The sequence below is a fragment of the Mixophyes fleayi genome, chromosome 8 (assembly GCF_038048845.1).
Source record: "Mixophyes fleayi isolate aMixFle1 chromosome 8, aMixFle1.hap1, whole genome shotgun sequence".
In the NCBI taxonomy this organism is placed as follows: Eukaryota; Metazoa; Chordata; class Amphibia; order Anura; family Limnodynastidae; genus Mixophyes; species Mixophyes fleayi.
The window spans coordinates 98,206,809-98,225,361 of record NC_134409.1 but is presented as its reverse complement, the minus strand read 5'-3'; the positions used below and the strand labels follow the sequence as shown (position 1 = coordinate 98,225,361).

Below are 18,553 nucleotides of genomic sequence, written 5' to 3'. Positions count from 1 at the left end.
ACATACTCTGAGGTGGTGAAGATCACTCCTTGGCATATACTTTGATTGAATGATGACTTTTTCCAGTTGCATTATTTACACAAAAGCACTTTTTCAATGTAATTTAAAATATAACGCTATACAATACCGCTACATGTAATAAAAACAGGCGATGCCCACTCATTCGTATGCTTTATCTAGTACATAAATGAGGCTCAAAACAAGTGTTTTGGGGGGGGGGGGACAAAACTTTAAAATCATGAAGGGGGTGGTCTCAAAAGGGTTGTTAGGGAGCACTTCAAAGTGATAATTTTCCGACGAGCCACAAGCCGCCTTCCCCTATTTACATAAGCGCTGATGCAGGCGCTCAGCTCCATGTGCTGGCTGCACGAGCACGCTGAAGCAGCTTTCTTAGACGTAGCCACTCACAGCCAATCGGCTGGAGAATAACAAAAACATTATCGGAAATGGGTTTGTAAGAACGCCTGCGATTGGACAGGCATGGTACAGGAAGTTAGGTAATAGTACGTCGCCGGAAGTTTCTCTCCTCTCTTCTTTCTGTCCGCGCTGCTGTTACCGGTCATCAGCTCCGGTTTGTGCAGCAGAATTAAACATGTCGTACGAGGATTACGATGTAAGTCTGGTCACATATTGTTTAATGAATTTAATTATTTTTATTTACAGTGAAATTATTGTTTATAGGTCCATGTGTGGAGATACCAATTGAGGAAAAACAGCTGATCGGTGTTTATAGCAGGATAAAGTGGGATTTACTTCCCATGCAGTATAAATGGTTTTTGTTTTGTGTTTTTTATAACTCGGCTGATTTACTGTTATGTCTTTATGTTTGAGAGTGAATGAATCACCAATGTTGCACTGTTTTATCTTAATGCTTCAGTTTCTTCTCGCTCTCCTTGCTCCCTCCTACAGCTCCTCACTGTCACCCCCATTCTCTAGTTCATCACTCCAGTATCTGCACATGAAGTCTGCACCTTCTGTCTTCCTCACCCTCGCTTACCTTCTCTGCTCTCTCTGTCTTGAGGCCTGCTTCCACCTTGCCCATCTCAACCTATTCCTCTCCTCTGGTACCTTCCCCTCCAACTTCAAAAATGCTCTTGTCTCCAATAGAAAAGAAAACAAACTAATCCTTTGGCGCTGGAAACCTTAAATCAAGAAGTCACCAATGGAAAGATGGTAAATTGTCCTCTGCAGCTGTGAGAGAGCCTGTGTGCTCCTGAAACCAAATACAGTTAAACTTTAAATCACATTGCTAAGGAGTTGGTTACCACAACCCACACACAAAAATTAGCTCATGAAAACATAAATTAAAATCAATTACTTTATTAAAACTAAACTAAAACATAGTATTGTATGTATTACTAAAACATTGCACATTCTATTTTGCATATCTCCAAATATTCAATATAAACACTGCTTTTGTATCATTAGTGAGTCTTGATCAGTGCACTGATCTATGAAATCCTTTTCTGAAAATAGAAATAGACTGTCAGCTCTGATCTTAATGGGTTATTTGTAATGTTCTTGTTTCAAAGATGCAAATCAAACCAGCAGCATAATATACGGTGTCTTAGATCACATTGATCTGGGGTTTTAGAATTCCATAGGACAATATTATTTCACAGCATACTTTGTTAGAGCCAAACTTACAAGTGAAACAACAACAAAATACACAATGTTTTTTTGAGCATGTGTAGATAAAAGTTTTATTCTGCTGTCATTAAGAGCACAGTGTGCTCAATCTGATGCAACAGGGACAGATGTGAACTATCTCGTTCAGAAATATCAATTATGACAAACATTTCTCCCATATAAATTAACTGATATCCAAGCTGTATGCTGCTCAAACGCTGAGTAGCACTCTGGTTCAAAGCTGAGTGAAAATTGTTTCTGAAGAACAGCGAACAGATCCATATCCGGAAAGTCTGCTAAGTCTGGATCGGGAAATCTATGAAGTGAAACATCACTTGAAGACTCCAAAGGAAAAAAGAAAAGAAGACAGTAGCTATCTGCATTGGTATCTTCCTGTGCTAAAACGTGGTATATTTCAGAAGTGACATATAGCCAGATTGTTTGTACTGGCAGCAACTGTTGCAGCTTTTTACAATCAATGTTTGAGCAGCATACAGCTTGGATATCTGTTGATTTATATGGAAGAAATATTTGTCATATTGAATACTTCTGAATGAGAGAATTTACATCTGTCCCTGTTAAGTCGGATTGCACAGTGTGCTCTTAATGATGCCGGCATCGAAGTTTTATCTACAGATTAATGGGATTAAAAAAAAAAACATTGTGTTGCTTGTTTCACTTGTAAGTTCGGATCTAACCAAGTGTACTTTAAAGTAACGTTGTCTTATGGAATCTGCATCTTTGAAACAATAACATTACACATAGCCCATGAAGATCAGCTATGATGGTCTATTTCTATTTTTGGAAAAGGATTTCATAGATAAGTGCACTGGTTAGGCATCATTAATGATATAACAGCTGTTTCAAATATTGAATATTTGGAGATACGCAAAAAAGGCATGTGCCATGTTTTAGTAATACATCTAATATTATGTTTTAGTTTAAATTATATTATTAAAACTAATTTGTTTCCATTAACTTATATTTGTGTATGGATTCTAGTAATTGACTCCTCATCGTTGTGAGTCACAATTTAATGCCCTTGTCTCCCCCATACTATAAAATATTGTCCTTCCGCTCTCTCTCCTCCCTTAAAACTAATTTCTTAATTTAAGACCTCCTTTGTCTCGGGTATCACCCTATTTGTGTCTTCCCTTTCCACTTAGGATGTAAGCTCTCTTGAGCAGGGCCCTCTTTCCTCGTTTTCTCCTTTTACTCTTCCATCGCCCTCTGTATCTCTAGGCCTGTGTTCTTGAGCCCAGGCTTAATTCACATTAGATACTACCATCACTCTCACTCACTGTCCCGTAAATAACTTGATCTGCATTACTAAGTTATCTGTATTTATTTATTTTTTTAAATCTGTAATCTGGTCCTTCTATTACACTTTTGTGTATTATGTAATATTATGGATTGTTGCTGTCTGTTTATTGTATACCATTGTGAATGTCATGTATGACACTGTGGACCTTTTGTGGCGCCTTATAAATAAAAGATTATAATATGCTTACTGACCTGTTACCACTTTTTTGTAGACCCCATATGACCCATACAGTTACCAAGCAGAGTATGATGCACACACAGGTATGTAATCACTCCTGTATATTTGTTGAAATTTTAGACACAATATGCTGCAGTTTATAGGAATCGGTTTCTAATTTATTTTCCCAAGAAAAGTATAGAAAATTAAAGTGGCTGGTTACTGTGGTATACAGAACATTTGTGCGATGCTCATAATGCTCTGTAATATGCTCATTGCCATTTTGGAATGGTGCACCATGCTTAAACCCTACTAAGTCGCATTTATAATCGACTTTTGTTTTTCCTCGCTCCGTCTACATAGATTCCTTCCTTATTAATTGATGCAGTTACATTCTTTTTGTAATTGCAAGCGGATAAAGTATTTAGTGATCATGTCTATATATTACATGATCATTGATCACGGAACAGCAGCAATTGTTTACCACCTTAATTTTCTTTCTGGAATTTCCTATAATGGCATTAATAGCTGTATTCAGACCACTTAACAGAGTAGGTATAAGAAGCTGTTTAAAAAATAAATTCACATTGCCAGGAATTGAAGCTGTCCAGAAATGTTGTTAGTTAATTAATTTTGTAATTTGTGTGTTTAGTATTTGCTTGAATTACATTTGCAACTTTTGTGGCTAGTAAAACTAGGAAACTTGGGTCATATTCTGACCCAGGGTGGTATCATCATGGAGTTGTCCAGTGGTTAATATTACTGCCTAACGGGCAGCATGTGTTAGGGCCTTGGTCAGAATCTATCTGTGTGGAGTTTGTATTTTCTCTGTGTTAACATGGGTTTCCTCTTGGAGCTCTGGTTTTCTCTCACAGTCTAATAACTTACTGGTAGGTTAATTGGTTTCTGGCGATCTTAACCCTTGTTCGTGTGATAGGGAATATAGAATGTAAGCCCCATTGGACCGATGTGAATGACTTAATATTTTCTGTAGGCACACCTTATAAATCATGGCTAGTCGTAATATCCTTATATTTTCATAGGTTAATTGGATTCTTACTAAATTGGTGTTCGTGTTAATTTAATAGGGAAGGTGGTAGATTGGCACTCTGTGGTTTGGTGTGTGCACTGTACACGGGGGATGGCTGACAGTGTAGATTGGCACTCTGTAGTCTTGAGTGTGCATCTGAGACAGCCTACGCTGAGCTTTGGCACTCCACTGTCTTGGGGTGTGCAAGATACGAGATGCTGTTGGAGGGACATAACGGCCCCTACACAAGTGCTAAGTGCATGCATCACGCTGGAACTCCCAACACCTTTCTTGCCCGTAGGGTAAAGAGCTAAGCGTTAAGTGTGTGCACTGTGCTGTGATAAGGAAGTTTCCACAAAAAGGGGTAGTATCCTGTGGAGGGGATCATTCCAATGCCACACTCAGGGTTCCAGCAATAAGGTTATCCAACAGACTGAATGCAGAGATATCAAGGTAACAAAAATATTTTTTAAAAAAAGGTGTAAATTATGCAGGGCACGAAGCCACTTGTAAGATTGTCCCTGTCGTCTGTTAACCCCAGAGTAATGTCTATGTCCCCTGGGGATATGTATACACCTTTTGATGTTCGTAGCAGATGTCAAATCAATGAAAGTAATAACTAATTGAGGGCACGGATAATAATAAATAGTTAAAATATACTGGGTAATGCAAATGTGTTTATTTGGATACATTTTTGTATCCTAGTGTATTTAGGTGCTTATTTTATAATTGTTTAGGTTTGACTTTACACAACCACAATTTTCCTGTAAGACCTTGGCAGATGGAATATATAATTTAAATTGTACGGAGTCCAGGCAATAAACTATTCCACAAAATATTCTCCCTTCTGTCACAGGTGACCCGAAACAGGACCTAGCATACGAACGTCAGTATGAGCAGCAGACTTATCAGGTCATCCCTGAGGTGATCAAGAACTTCATCCAGTACTTCCACAAAACTGTGTCTGACTTAATTGACCAGAAAGTGTATGAGCTGCAGGCCAGCAGAGTGTCCAGTGATCTAATCGACCAGAAGGTTTATGAGATCCAAGATATATATGAAAACAGGTAAGAACCGTTATCATTAATGATGCACTACCATTGCACTGTTCTGTTCCTTCTACTATTTTGACCTTGACAGTGTTGCATATCCCACGAAGTAAGCAAAATCTTTATTGTACAGAATAACTGGTATCTGTATCCTTCACTAAACGTGTGGTGAAATAAAGTCTGGATGTCATGTTTGCGCAATGATTGTGTGTAAGTCAGTCTTGTACTATCAGGATTTATAGGATCATGATATAGCTTATTGTTTTTTGGGGGCAACTTCACTGGATAATTTCTTGATACATGATTCTCAAATAATACAATTTGCAAAGATTGTTGTGTGCTTCAAAGCTTCCTTGCAGCCTGCTGGGTATAACAGGTTTTTGTCACTTAACATAAAGACTTAAGCTGGGTACACACTACAGAATTTTCCACCAACTTTCTGTGCCGATCGATTTTACATGCGATCAATGGTCCGATCGCTCGGTCCATGGACTGCATACACACTAGCCTTGTTTTAGACGATAAAGGGAAGAGCAGCTGTCCCGTTAGCTACTTTTTACAGCCATGTTGTCGTGAGCAATGACTGTAATTTCGTACTCACTGTTGTGGATCGGTCGGAAGTTTATACACACTACACAACGGAAACGAGATTGGAGCGAAAATATTTAACGGTACGACCAACCAAATGAGGCAACAATCGTCCATTTGGGCAGACTTTCGACCATCGTGTCACTACACACACTGAGTGTTTGCATTAGTTTCAATGTTGCCTGCAGCAATAAAGCTGTGCTAAGTGAACTGTTGCCAGAAAGTTTGTGTGTACAGGTCTATTCCCTTACATTATTTTTATGGCCTGTTATCGTCAAAAAGCGACCAATAGGAAAGTATGTGGACACTCCTAGTTGGCAATGGATGTGGCTGAAATGGCCAAGCACACTAACAGGTGCATCAAGTATACAGTCATGTAATCTCCATAGTCAAATATTTGTAGTGAAATGGTTTGTCCTAAAGAGCTTGGTGACTTTCAATGTGGCATGGTCATAGGATGCCACCTTTCCAGCAAGGCCCTGGTCAACTGTAAGTGCTGTTAATGTGAAGTGGAAACATTTAGGAGCAACTACAGGTCAGCCACAAGCTCGCAGAACACTTACTATCGAGTTTCAAACTGACTATAAGCAATGGTGGCTTTAACTGTTTGGGAGCTTCATTGATTCTGTTTGCATGGCTGCACACAGGCCCCACCATGCGCAAAGCCAAACGTTGATTAAAGTGGTGCAAAGTACACCTCCATTGGATTCTTTAGCAGTGGAAACTTATTCTCTGGACTGACAAATCATGTTTCATTGTCTGATAGTCGAGTATGGGTTTGGCGAATGCCAGGTGAACTCTTCTACTCAAATGCATACTGCCAACTGTAAAGTTTGGAGGAGGACTCTGGGGCTTTTTTTCATGGTTTGGACTTGGGCCCCTTGGTCCAGTGAAGGCAAATCTAGTGTTACAGCACACAATGGCCTTCTGTAGAAAAGTGTGCTTCCAACTTTGTGGCAACAGTTTGGGGAAGGTTCACCATGACAATGCCCTTGTGCACAAAGCAAAGTCCATCAAAAAAGGGCTTCTAGAGTTTGGTGTGGAAGAACTTGACTTGCCTGCACAAAGTCTTGACTTTCAACCTGATCAAACAACTTTGGGATGAATTGGAACACAGACTGCAAGCCAGGCCTTATCGCCCATTATCAGTGCCTGACCTCATTTATGTTATGACTAAATGGATGCGAATTCCCGTAACAATGTTCCAAAATCTAATGGAAAGCCTTTCCAGAAGAGTGGAAGGTGTTAGAACAGCAAATGAGGCACTAACTCCATAATTAATGCCCATGGTTTTAGAATGAGATGTTCAACAAGCACATAGGAATGTGATGTTTGGGTGTCCCTTTACTTTTGGCCATTTAGTGTATATGAGGCCTCCTATTTGAAAAACGTTTACATTTCTCCTTCCTTGCAGCATTAAGGACTTGCTCATACATTTGTGCCGTGAAAATGGGTACAATGCTTGAAAACTACTGCACACAAGTGTTTTAGTCCTAGACATTGTGCTTTTACCAATACAATAAATTGTACCTGTAGAGCAGAATAACACATAAGAAATAGGCTGTGCCACATTCTAACATATTAAATGCGGTAATTAAATTTTATAACACAATAACTGACACGTAACTTTTATTTGACCTGTTTTTAATGTGCTTTTCAAAAAACAATTGCATGAAAAGTCCTCTTTTTTAAATTTATCACAGATTGCTTTCTAGTAAATTTCTGTTTACATTACAGCTGGGCAAAGTTAACAGAGCGTTTCTTTAAGAATTCCCCCTGGCCTGAAGCAGAAGCTATTGCTCCGCAAGTTGGAAATGGTAAGAGTGAGGAGATGTATGTAGATTTCCCACTACCACAATTTTCACGGAAGGTGACTGCATTTGTGTTTTTGTTTTGTTTTTTTAAACTCTTTGTATTTTTCCTGTTTCCTCTTTAAACAATCAAAATATTTGACATAAAAGTATTAATATACAAGGTGTCTCCTCTGTGGCATTGCTAGGAAAAGCTAGACCACACGATTACATTGGCTACAAAAAAGAAAAATAGCATACGAATGTTACTCGCCAGCAGCGCGCCATATCCAACTTAGGGGATCCGGAGACAGTCCAAGAACTATATTCCATCTGCGAGAGGGGGAGCCGTACTGGATAGGCAGCTGCGGCTTTCTAGTGAATACCACAGGGCCCACACCCTATCAAAATTATATGATTTATCATGCAGGCAGCACGTTGTACTCTCCATGCTTGTGACATGCCCTATGTAGGACCGTAATTCCTGCATACAGGGAGCCCTAGGGTCTTTCCATGCTTTGCTATTAGGGATTTAGCAGCTGCCAAAATATGGGAGATAAGCTTGTTAGAAGGCGCGCTCTCATCGGGTATAGGGCGAGAGAGAAGGAATGACCAGGGGTCTTTATTTATCTGTTGTTCTGACACAGAGTTTATAAGTGTGAGATTGTTTTGGTTTTTAAACAATTGTTCCTTTATTGAAGTTGTTCATATATACATTTGTGTGTTTAAAATACTGATTTCCATTAACAATAAAACTAACAGAAGACAAAGCATTGAGAGAATACATAACTATTGGTTGCTTATAATTTCCTATTAGACTGTTTTGTTTTTTCTTTATGTGCAATACAGTTTGTAACAGTTATGTCCCAGATCCTTAGATCTTGAACTTTTCTCATTAAAACTGAACTAAAGGCTTACTGCACTTTGGTAGGCATGATTTGACTCTCGTGATAGGCAGGTGAAGACATGTTTGAGCAAAATCTACATTTTTTTTTCACTGAAATGGCTTAAGTGTGAATGTAAACTAATTACAATATCTGGTGCTTTGTGAGATTATTAAATTTTGTTGATGCCAACTACTGCAGCTGTTCAGAAGGGAATATTGCTACTCCAAAAAACAAACTATATAGGAAACATCACTGTGGTGTATGGAAAATCAATATAATTATTCAAATGTAATAAAATCTTAATATTTAGTAATGGTAATCAAATAGTAACTCACCTTCTAGTTCAAGTCATGGCAAAATTATGATCAAAAGAAATTGACTTAACTTCAATGTACACAAATCCACATACATTTAGTGGAATTATTCACGTATGGAAAAAAAAACAAAAAACTATTCAAAGCTTAATATCAGAGGAATTCAGAAAATATCATCTAAAATCAGCCTAACTTGTGCAGTAATGATAAAAAAAAAAAAACATTTCCAAACATGGAGCATTACTATAGTATGTTTTGTATTTGGTATCCTGAGTATAGGGCATGACAATGCACAGAGTAGTGTTATTGGAAGTAGAAAGTTTTGTTAAGAACTCCCCCTGGTCAGTCCTGTTAGAACGATTATCCCCGCATATACTTGTTGCATCCAAGTTATAAGTCGCACAGCTATTGTCGGGTGTTAGTTGTGAAGAACTAGCACAATTTGATTGAGATACTGAACGTCAATGAAATTCATTGTTGAAAGCACTTACTCATTTGGCTAATAAATCTAGTAGGATTTTATTCTCGAACTCCAAGCGAGGACGGACAGTTATGCTGACGCCTTGATTAATTCATTAACAGGTGTGATGTTAGGACCTTAGTCTGATATCTACTATATAAATGCCTAGTGGCGTGTGTGTAAAAAAAAAACCAAAAAAAAAAAAAACAAGCTGCAGCGCCACCTGCTGGGCAGAGTTATACACTGACCTATATATTTCTTGAAGAAGAAGTGACAGTTGGGAGTGGTTGGTGGTTGCTGGGGGTGACAGTGGGGAGTTTTTAACACCTTAAGTAGCTTGATGAAGGATGAGGTGATGGAGAAATGATGAGGTGGTGACATGTGGACAAAACCACGTTAAAAAAGGGCGCTTGCGTCGGGAAGTAACGCTCTTCCCCTGAGGAGGCCTGGGCTAGGCCCAAATGCATGACAAGAACCTTTTTAACACCTTAAGTAGCTTGATTTGACTAGAATGCATGAGTATCATGCACAGGTTAACTTGTAATATATATATATATATATATATATATATATATATATATATATATATATATATATATATATATATAGTGTATATGTGAGACAGAGAAATTATGTACAATTGTCGATGTTACAATGTACTAAAAATGTAATGTTCTACAATGAAATGAGCATGTACTCATTCAAGGTATTGAAGTTATTGCTGGAAATATAAAAATACTTTGGGGGGAATTCAATTACCCCCAAAGTACTGCCGTGTAAAAACTATTACCGTTATTACGGTAATAACCCGGCTCTGAGCAAAAAGCTGGCGCTAAAACTACCTTAATGGTATTTACGCGCACTATGACCGTGATAACAGTAATGGTGCGCAGGCCGTGTTACTTTTTCAAGTAACGCGGACAATTGAATTCCTCCCTTTGTTCTTTCCTTTCTAAAATGTACGAACTGTAAATCATTTTCATTGGCTGTTCTACCAATTATTCATAATCTCCACTTACAGAAATATCATTTATGGTAATTGTGTATTGTTTTTAACAGCTTATGCAGTATCTATAATTTTGATAGTGAACCTTGATTAACCATGACTATCTTTTACCACTCTTTCAGATGCAGTGTTCTTAATTTTATATAAAGAACTATATTACAGGCACATATATGCCAAAGTCAGTGTAAGTATCCATTCTGCATGTCTTGGGGAACAGGTGCATGGACTGTGTAGCTGTTGTGTCTGATATCAGTGTTTGTAGTCATAAGAACTTGCGTATATTTTCTTTATAGGGAGGGCCCACATTGGAGCAGCGTTTTGAATCCTATTACAACTATTGCAACCTCTTTAACTACATTCTCAGTAAGTTTCTGGGTTCAGATATGCACAAGACAGATTCCTTTCCTCTGTTGTATGTGTCTGTAGTTTGTTACTGGATAGATAGCATAAGACATGTATCCTTTTTATAGATGCAGATGGACCAGCCCCCTTGGAATTGCCTAACCAGTGGTTGTGGGATATCATTGATGAATTCATATACCAGGTAACAGATGAAAGATGATCCTGTACCACCTTATATATGAGTAATACTTTCACCATACTACGTAGCAGGCTTTTACTTTCATTCATTTCTACTCCTGTTTCGTTTTTAAGCTTTGGCTTCATAAGTCCATTTTTGTTTCAGTTTCAGTCATTTAGTCAGTATCGGTGCAAGACAGCAAAGAAGTCAGAAGAGGAAATTGAGTTCCTGCGCTCCAACCCCAAGATCTGGAATGTTCACAGTGTTCTCAATGTCCTTCATTCTCTGGTGGACAAATCCAACATCAACCGCCAGCTGGAGGTTTACACCAGTGGAGGTGAGCGAAATGCTTTGTGACCTGAAGAGTGGTTTTGTCTATGTGTAGTTTCTTTGCTCCCTAATATATAACGGGGGAAAAAGAATGTGATTCTGAAATGTAAAACATAGCTTTTGCTCTGTGGCAGTCTGAACTTCTATACGGTTACCAAGTTGTTTTATTATTACATTGTATATTTGGGATGTGGAAATTTGAGAACTGTGTTACTGTAGCATCTAATCATGCAATGTTTTCTGTATGGTGTTGTACAGTGTTTCTGATAGTTCTGTGTTCCCAGGTGACCCTGAAAGTGTAGCTGGAGAGTATGGCAGACACTCACTCTATAAGATGCTTGGATACTTCAGCTTGGTTGGCCTGCTGCGTCTACACTCACTGCTTGGGGATTACTACCAGGCTATTAAGGTGTTGGAGAACATAGAGCTCAACAAGAAGGTATCAGCCCCTCCTGAAAGATTATCTCTCCTGTTGATCTAGATTATTTTCACTGTCCTGAAGTCAGTCTTCACATGGAGCCACAGTTATAGATTTATTTCATTAATCTGTCTTGTCTTGCTATCGTAAAACTAAATCTTGTGCATAGACAAATTTTACACTGCCACTTATTGGCCATGTTCTAAAATATTGCAATATTTAGAAATACCAATTTATTTTTCTGTGGCACCTAACTCTTTTCAATTATAATTTGTAACTTTATAATCATATGTCTATGTAACTTTTTTACTTTTGTATAACTGATCCATAGCAAACTGGAAAGAAAAAAAAAAATCCCTGCGTAGCCAGGCTTTTTAATTGAGATGAACAAAGGAATACTAGATTTGCTAATTTTTCATTTACAGCCACTTTTTAAATGTCTCCTCCTTTTGTTAATATTTTTCAATATTAAAGACTTTTTAAGTGGACTTCTCTCTTCCCTCTAAAATATTTCATATTACATTACTTAGGAGACACTGTTCTATGCTAGTTCATGTCTGCTTATGAGTCCACCAATTCCAGTTCTCTTGTCTTTGCAGAGCATGTACTCACGTGTTCCTGAGTGTCAAGTCACCACATACTATTATGTGGGGTTTGCATACCTTATGATGCGAAGATATCAGGACGCAATACGTGTGTTTGCCAACATCTTGCTATATATCCAGAGAACGAAGAGTATGTTCCAGAGGACAACTTACAAGTATGAGATGGTATGTACCTTCTGTTACTTATGATCCAGTCCTTCACCTTTCATCACATTATGTTCTGATGGTCACCTGGAACACTAACCTCTCTTGTCCCTACTTAGATTAACAAACAGAATGAGCAGATGCACGGTCTGCTGGCCATCGCCCTTACAATGTATCCTATGCGCATTGATGAGAGTATTCACACTCAACTGAGAGAGAAATACGGTGACAAAATGCTGCGTATGCAGAAAGGGTAAGAAAGGCGGTTCTTTCTAGTATCTGAAACACCATGTTTTCCTGTTCTTTTCTTGACAATTTAAAGCCTACTCAGTATTTGAACACCACTTTTACTTTGCATTCTTTAGATAAGTCCTTGCCATTTCAGAAGTAGCAGAATATATTCTAATTGCATCTTTATACACTCAGGGTGGTGCATACATTTTTTTAGTACATTAAAGGGGGACTACAATTGACTGCATTGTTGCTGCCCACGCACTGCAATGTGGTCAATTAAATTCCCTCCTACAAGTACTGTTTAATTAGGATGCTTAAGAATCCACAAATTATACGATTCTGAACCCGTTTTTACTATTTTATTTTCTTAAAAATTGTTTAGGTTTGATATAAGCTCAACTTTCCTGGCTTGTCTGGGACATAGAATTTTAAATTTAGGTCCACGCCACCTCTATCAAATTAATAGGAAGTAAAACAAATTAATTACATGTATGCATTAAGTAGAAGTCAAATTTGATTACAAATATAACAGAGCAGTTGTAAAACACATTTTCCAGGTGGACTTTTTGCTCTGCATTTTAATAAATTTCAGTATTTATCCATGTCCCCTGCAACAGTTTTCTGGACAAAGACTCTTGCTGTAGTTCCTAACATCTGTTCTCTCTAAACAGGTTTCTAGTCTGGTTATAAGTTCAGTTCTTGACTGGTCTGTTTAAATTCTGAAGTCAATACTTTTCCCATTCCAGTTTTTTTTTTATATTGCCATACTTCTGCTTATGCTTGGATGGGTTCCCATTACTGCAACTTCCATTTGTTTTCGTGAGCATGACTGTTAAGTACTTTGGGGTTAAGATCTCTTTTGCACATCTGAGATTTATAGTGTCATGTTCCATCCTGTGCATTAAGAGCTTCCTTCTTTCTTGGAGGGATGGGATACATATAGTCTATATTTGACGGATCTGTGTTCTTGAAATCTTTGTTCTCTCCCTGTCATAGATACCTTCTGATAGCTTCACCAGATACATAAGGTTTTCAGTTTTTCTGCTAGTCACAGATCCTTCCTGAGTTTTCAAGCTCATGTTTAGAACATATTTGGGTGACCATGTTCTAATCACCTGTTAAATCTCGGTTGGCTGGAATAGTTTGCTGGCAATTAACTTTTGGCTCTAATAGTTGAGTAGATATTGAAACCTTTTGATAGAGCCCTTGTAACGTTAATGTTTTACTGTGGACACAATAACTATCCCTCTAAGGCATGAAACTTTCCCAACCTGTTTATACCTGCTTGCTTCCACTTATGGTCTCTTATGCAGAGATAGACATGCTCTGATGCCCCCTCACTTAGAGTAGCCTAGACACAAGGAAACAAGTTTTTGTTGCTGGACTTTACTCCTAGACATTATCCTGGTGGATAAGGCCTTTTCTGTGTAGACTTTCTGTTCTTGTTGCGGGGGGGATCATCTGCAAGCTGACAAACTATTTCCTCTCCTGAAGCATTATCCATTACATGCTGTGGTTCCAATATTTGCTATGGGAGTGTTTAATATTAAACATCCTTAACTCTTCTCTAATTAGTCCTCAATTGCTAAATCCTCAGTGGAAGGGATTCTGGAGGGGGTGGGGTATACTTGGAAAGATATATGGCTAAGAATGCAATATGAAATACCTTTTTGGTTTTTTTGGGTTTGGTTTTTTTTTTTTTTTTTGTAGTCTGGCTGCCTTGCTTGCTAACTTCTTTCTCTGTGTCACTCCTCTATTTTCAAGTATGTATGTTGATTGCTTCCATAACCTGACATTTGTTCAAATATCACTATAGTATATATACTCATTGCAGTTTTAACTTTGGTCCGATATACCTGTTTGTCTGTTTGTTTGTTTTTTTTAAAAACTTAACCCAAATGTCCAGTCAAAACGTAGTTTTAGTATGTATATGCGTTTTTTTGTTTTTTTTGAAAGCTAGTCCTGGTTAATCTCCTGAAGGGTTGGGTACCTTTTCCTGAGTTAGAAAACTCCGGACAACCAGAATCCCTACAAAAAAATAAAACGATTACTACAAAAGCGACAGGAACATAATACAGACTTCCCTCAAAACCGAAGCAGCACATTTCCAATGACGGTGACGGGAACTAATTCCGAGTACACAGCTGTCCGGCACTTTACTTTGATGTAGCTTAATACAGCGACACAGATAAATGTAAATTTAAAGCGTCAATGTCGGGACCTCGCAACTACACACTTTAATCATAAACTAAGGTTAGGGATGCAGGGATGGATAGGACAACCAAGTTCCCAAATATTATGAAACCTTTTTCTTCACTTGCATGTACTCGCCCATGTAAAGGTCATGCAGCCGTTTGTTCTTCACTTTCTATTATGCTTCAATAACTGCTGCTTTTTGTTTGTATGTCATGCTTCTGTTGAAATTAAGAAAGTACATACAATTATCTCTAGTATAGGTGAAACAAAAGGCAGAGTAGATACATTGAATAGTCCAAAGTCTATCCTGAATTCATTTGGGAACAGTTTGTGGATTTAGAAACAAATAAGAAAATGTTTGACTTTTTATGGCAAATGTTTTGACCATTTTGTGATATTATTCCTTTTCTCTTATCAAATAGAGAAGCACAGATCTATGAGGAGCTTTTTAATTTTGCCTGCCCCAAGTTCCTGTCACCAGTTGTACCGAACTATGACAATGTTCATCCCAACTATCACAAGGAACCGTATCTGCAACAGCTCAAAGTCTTTCTGGATGAAGTTCAACAGCAGGCCCAGCTGTCCACCATCCGCAGGTCAGTCTCTCTTCCTGTGACCTTCTTGGAGATTGTTTCCATCATACGTTTCCTCACCTTTTCGCCTTTGCTTTCAGCTTTCTGAAGTTGTATACCACCATGCCAGTGGCTAAGCTGGCAGGATTCTTGGACCTGCCAGAGCAGGAGTTCCGTATCCAGTTGCTTGTTTTCAAACACAAGATGAAGAATCTGGTGTGGACTAGTGGTATCTCTGCACTGGAGGGAGAATTCCAATCTGCGTCAGAAGTTGACTTCTACATAGATAAGGTGATCAAAAGTAGCAGACTTGATGTTAAAAAAAAAAAAAAAAAAAGAGTACAAGTCTCCGTCAGTTTATTGAAATCCATATTTTAGCAGGCATTTTACACCTTACATCTTTAACATTTTATTTTCCCTCAGGACATGATTCATATCGCAGATACCAAAGTTGCTCGGCGGTATGGAGATTTCTTCATACGGCAGATACATAAGTTTGAAGAGGTAAGGATTTGTCATTCTCATTAGATCCTCCCGTTAATTCAGTAACAATCATTATCTGCATCTCCTTGCTAATTTCTCTGCTGGCCATATAAGTCTAATTTTATATATATATATGTGTATGTGTGTATATGTGTATATGTGTATGTGTGTATATGTATATATGTGTGTATATGTATATATGTGTGTATATGTATATATGTGTGTATGTATATATATGTGTATGTATGTATATGTATGTATGTATATGTATGTATGTATATGTATGTGTATATATATGTATGTATGTATATGTATGTATATATATGTATGTATATGTATGTATATGTATGTATATATATGTATATGTGTGTATGTGTATGTGTATGTGTATGTGTATGTGTATGTGTATGTGTATGTGTCTAGTGGCGTGTGTTAGTCTGTCTGTGTGAAAAAAAAAAAAGCTGCAGCGCCACCTGCTGGGCAGAGTTATACACTGACCTATATATTTCTTGAAGGAGAAGTGACAGTTGGGAGTGGTTGGTGGTTGCCGGGGGTGACAGTGGGGAGTTTTTAACAGCTTAAGTAGCTTGATTTGACTAGAATGCATGAGTATCATGCACGGGTTAACTGACCTACTAAATTCTTAGTGTGTGTGGAAAAAAACTCAAAGTGCTGAAATTTGGTATACTGACATTATTGACGAGTTGAGGGGTCAAACTCATTTTCGTGAGGTAATTTTACCTCATGAACACATGTGTACAGTGGCGGATCCAGGGTGGTGCGATCGGGGCAATCGCCCCCCTAGCAGGGGTTTGCTGCCGGGGGCTGCACAGTATGTGCAGGTCCGCTCGGCAGTGACAGTGTGCTGCCCGGCTGCTCTGATTGTGTTTTAAACACACTGTCACTGCCGAGCGGACCTGCACATACTGTGCAGCCCCCGGCAGCCTCAGAAATCGGAAAGGGGGCGGGGCCTAAATCGCCCCACCCTAACATCCCCCCGGGGAACAAACATTTTCTAGATCCGCCCCTGAATGTGTAGCGGCGGCGTGTGTTAGTGTGTGTGTGTGTCTGTGGAAAAATCTATTTTCTCAGAGAGGGCTCATCTGAATGACCTGAAATTTGGTATACTGACATTATTTGACAAAAAAAATGCATGAGTATCATGCACGGGTTAATGTGTGTATGTATATATGTGTGTGTGTGTGTGTGTATGTGTATATATGTATATATATATATGTATATATGTATGTATATATATATATATATATATATATATATATATATATATATATATATATATATATATATATATATATATATATATATAATTTGTTTTTTAAACCTTTTCTACATTGTTTGTCTCCTGGTATTTCATAGATCTGTAGTTGAATAATGTGCAGTGAAGCACTTAACTGTTTATTGTGTATGTTTACTAAATTAGAAATGTATTGCGGATAGACAGATAGTTAATACTCCATCAGCAGTGGGTGACACACTAATGGCAGAACACTGGGGGAAAATACCATGATGCTTTTTTTCTGTCATACAAAGTTTAGGTCTGTTCTCTCATTTTTCCCGTCACCTTGATTAGGCACAACCGTGTGTAAAAGTGCTATTCTGATATTTTAATAAGTATTAAATACACAAGACTCGCTAAAATTGGTGAGTCTTGTGTATTTAATACCTACTTAAAGGGGAAAAAGTAAATTATGTTCTTCTCTATAATTGTTGGTTATGCTGTATACACTATGAAGTAGAATATATCTAACATCACCAGAAACTAAAAGAAATTGCCTTGCTGGCTACTTTAATGGGCCAGCGCTGTATGGGGGTAAAAGTCAATGCTTGGCCCCACCAACACTTATTGAGTGGACATCAGAAGACCCCCTGAAGCAGCCAACAAATTCACTTTTCTGTAGGCAATGGTTAGCAACAAAAACTCTATAGATTATCTATTGTAGATAGGTAGGTCGATTACATGTATAAAATACATTACAAAAGTGGGCATATTCTTTTAATACATATTAAACAGCCCTTGACTAAAATATGGTGGTTGAGCAAAAATTGATTATATCCAATAATCAGAGTTGAGTAATTTAGTGCATTAAATGGTTCACTATACAAGTGATCTATTATAGCTAGTTCTGAGTGGGACGGGATTGTGAAACGCCTTTATAATAATTGAGTTGTGTTGTGTATTGAAATATTTTACAGCTCAATAAAACCTTGAAGAAGATGAGCCAGAAACCTTGAAAAGATTCCCCATAGACAAAATATTTATAAGGACTTGAGGTCAACCAACAGCTACCAACACGATACAATTAACACCAGTTGGACGAAAATGTTTTAATAAAAATGCTCAAAACATTCAAGTATCTTTATGTTTTTATTTTTAGCTTATGTTTGTATCTGTGACTGTGTGTAGGAAATGTATGAAGGTATAGTGGCCATCTCAAGACTGCCTTGTCTGTTATGCATTTGCATAGCCCTTATCGTGGAAATAAAGTGGTTCTTAATACTTTCCAAAATTAACCTTTTATTTATATATGGTAGCTGTGAGAAATTACATGGGGACATTTGTAAATGTTCCTGCTGTGGAAGCCAACCTTGTGAACACTTGTTTTTTAAATTGGATATTTCAGTGGGTGGCACTGCATCACATACAGTGCTGGATGTGTCAATTTAAATTATGTGCACAATTTCCTAAGAGAAAAGCTTGTACTTCTAGTTTAGATTATATTCATACATTGTACCTGTAATAGGAAAGAAACAGGGTTTATTATATTTCTGGAGATGTTATGGGTAGAGCCGGTGTGCC

General features: G+C 37.9%; 1 protein-coding gene across 2 annotated transcripts; it reads left to right on the top strand.

The window, feature by feature from the left end:
• The first annotated feature begins 509 nt into the window (after window positions 1-509).
• EIF3L (eukaryotic translation initiation factor 3 subunit L) lies at window positions 510-18,102 on the top strand. 2 transcript variants are annotated; one of them, XM_075182971.1, is made up of 16 exons: window positions 510-613; window positions 1,108-1,173; window positions 3,165-3,213; window positions 4,996-5,206; window positions 7,514-7,593; window positions 10,356-10,417; window positions 10,527-10,596; window positions 10,704-10,777; window positions 10,919-11,090; window positions 11,368-11,522; window positions 12,101-12,271; window positions 12,370-12,503; window positions 15,103-15,276; window positions 15,354-15,543; window positions 15,676-15,756; window positions 17,950-18,102. In XM_075182971.1, the coding sequence occupies exons 1-16, from the start codon at window positions 593-595 to the stop codon at window positions 17,986-17,988; spliced, it is 1,749 nt and encodes a 582-aa protein (XP_075039072.1). In that variant the 5' UTR covers window positions 510-592; the 3' UTR covers window positions 17,989-18,102. The 2 variants fall into 2 exon arrangements, with proteins under 2 accessions (XP_075039072.1, XP_075039073.1); XM_075182972.1 differs by lacking the exon at window positions 1,108-1,173 and having other exon boundaries at window positions 529-613.
• The last annotated feature ends 451 nt before the right edge of the window (window positions 18,103-18,553 follow it).

Coding starts and splice junctions, on each gene's coding strand:
- EIF3L (XM_075182971.1), top strand. CDS start 593: ATGTCGTACGAGGATTACGAT. Junction 10,778..10,918: donor TTGATGAATTCATATACCAG/GTAACAGATGAA, acceptor TTTTTGTTTCAG/TTTCAGTCATTTAGTCAGTA. Junction 12,272..12,369: donor CAACTTACAAGTATGAGATG/GTATGTACCTTC, acceptor GTCCCTACTTAG/ATTAACAAACAGAATGAGCA.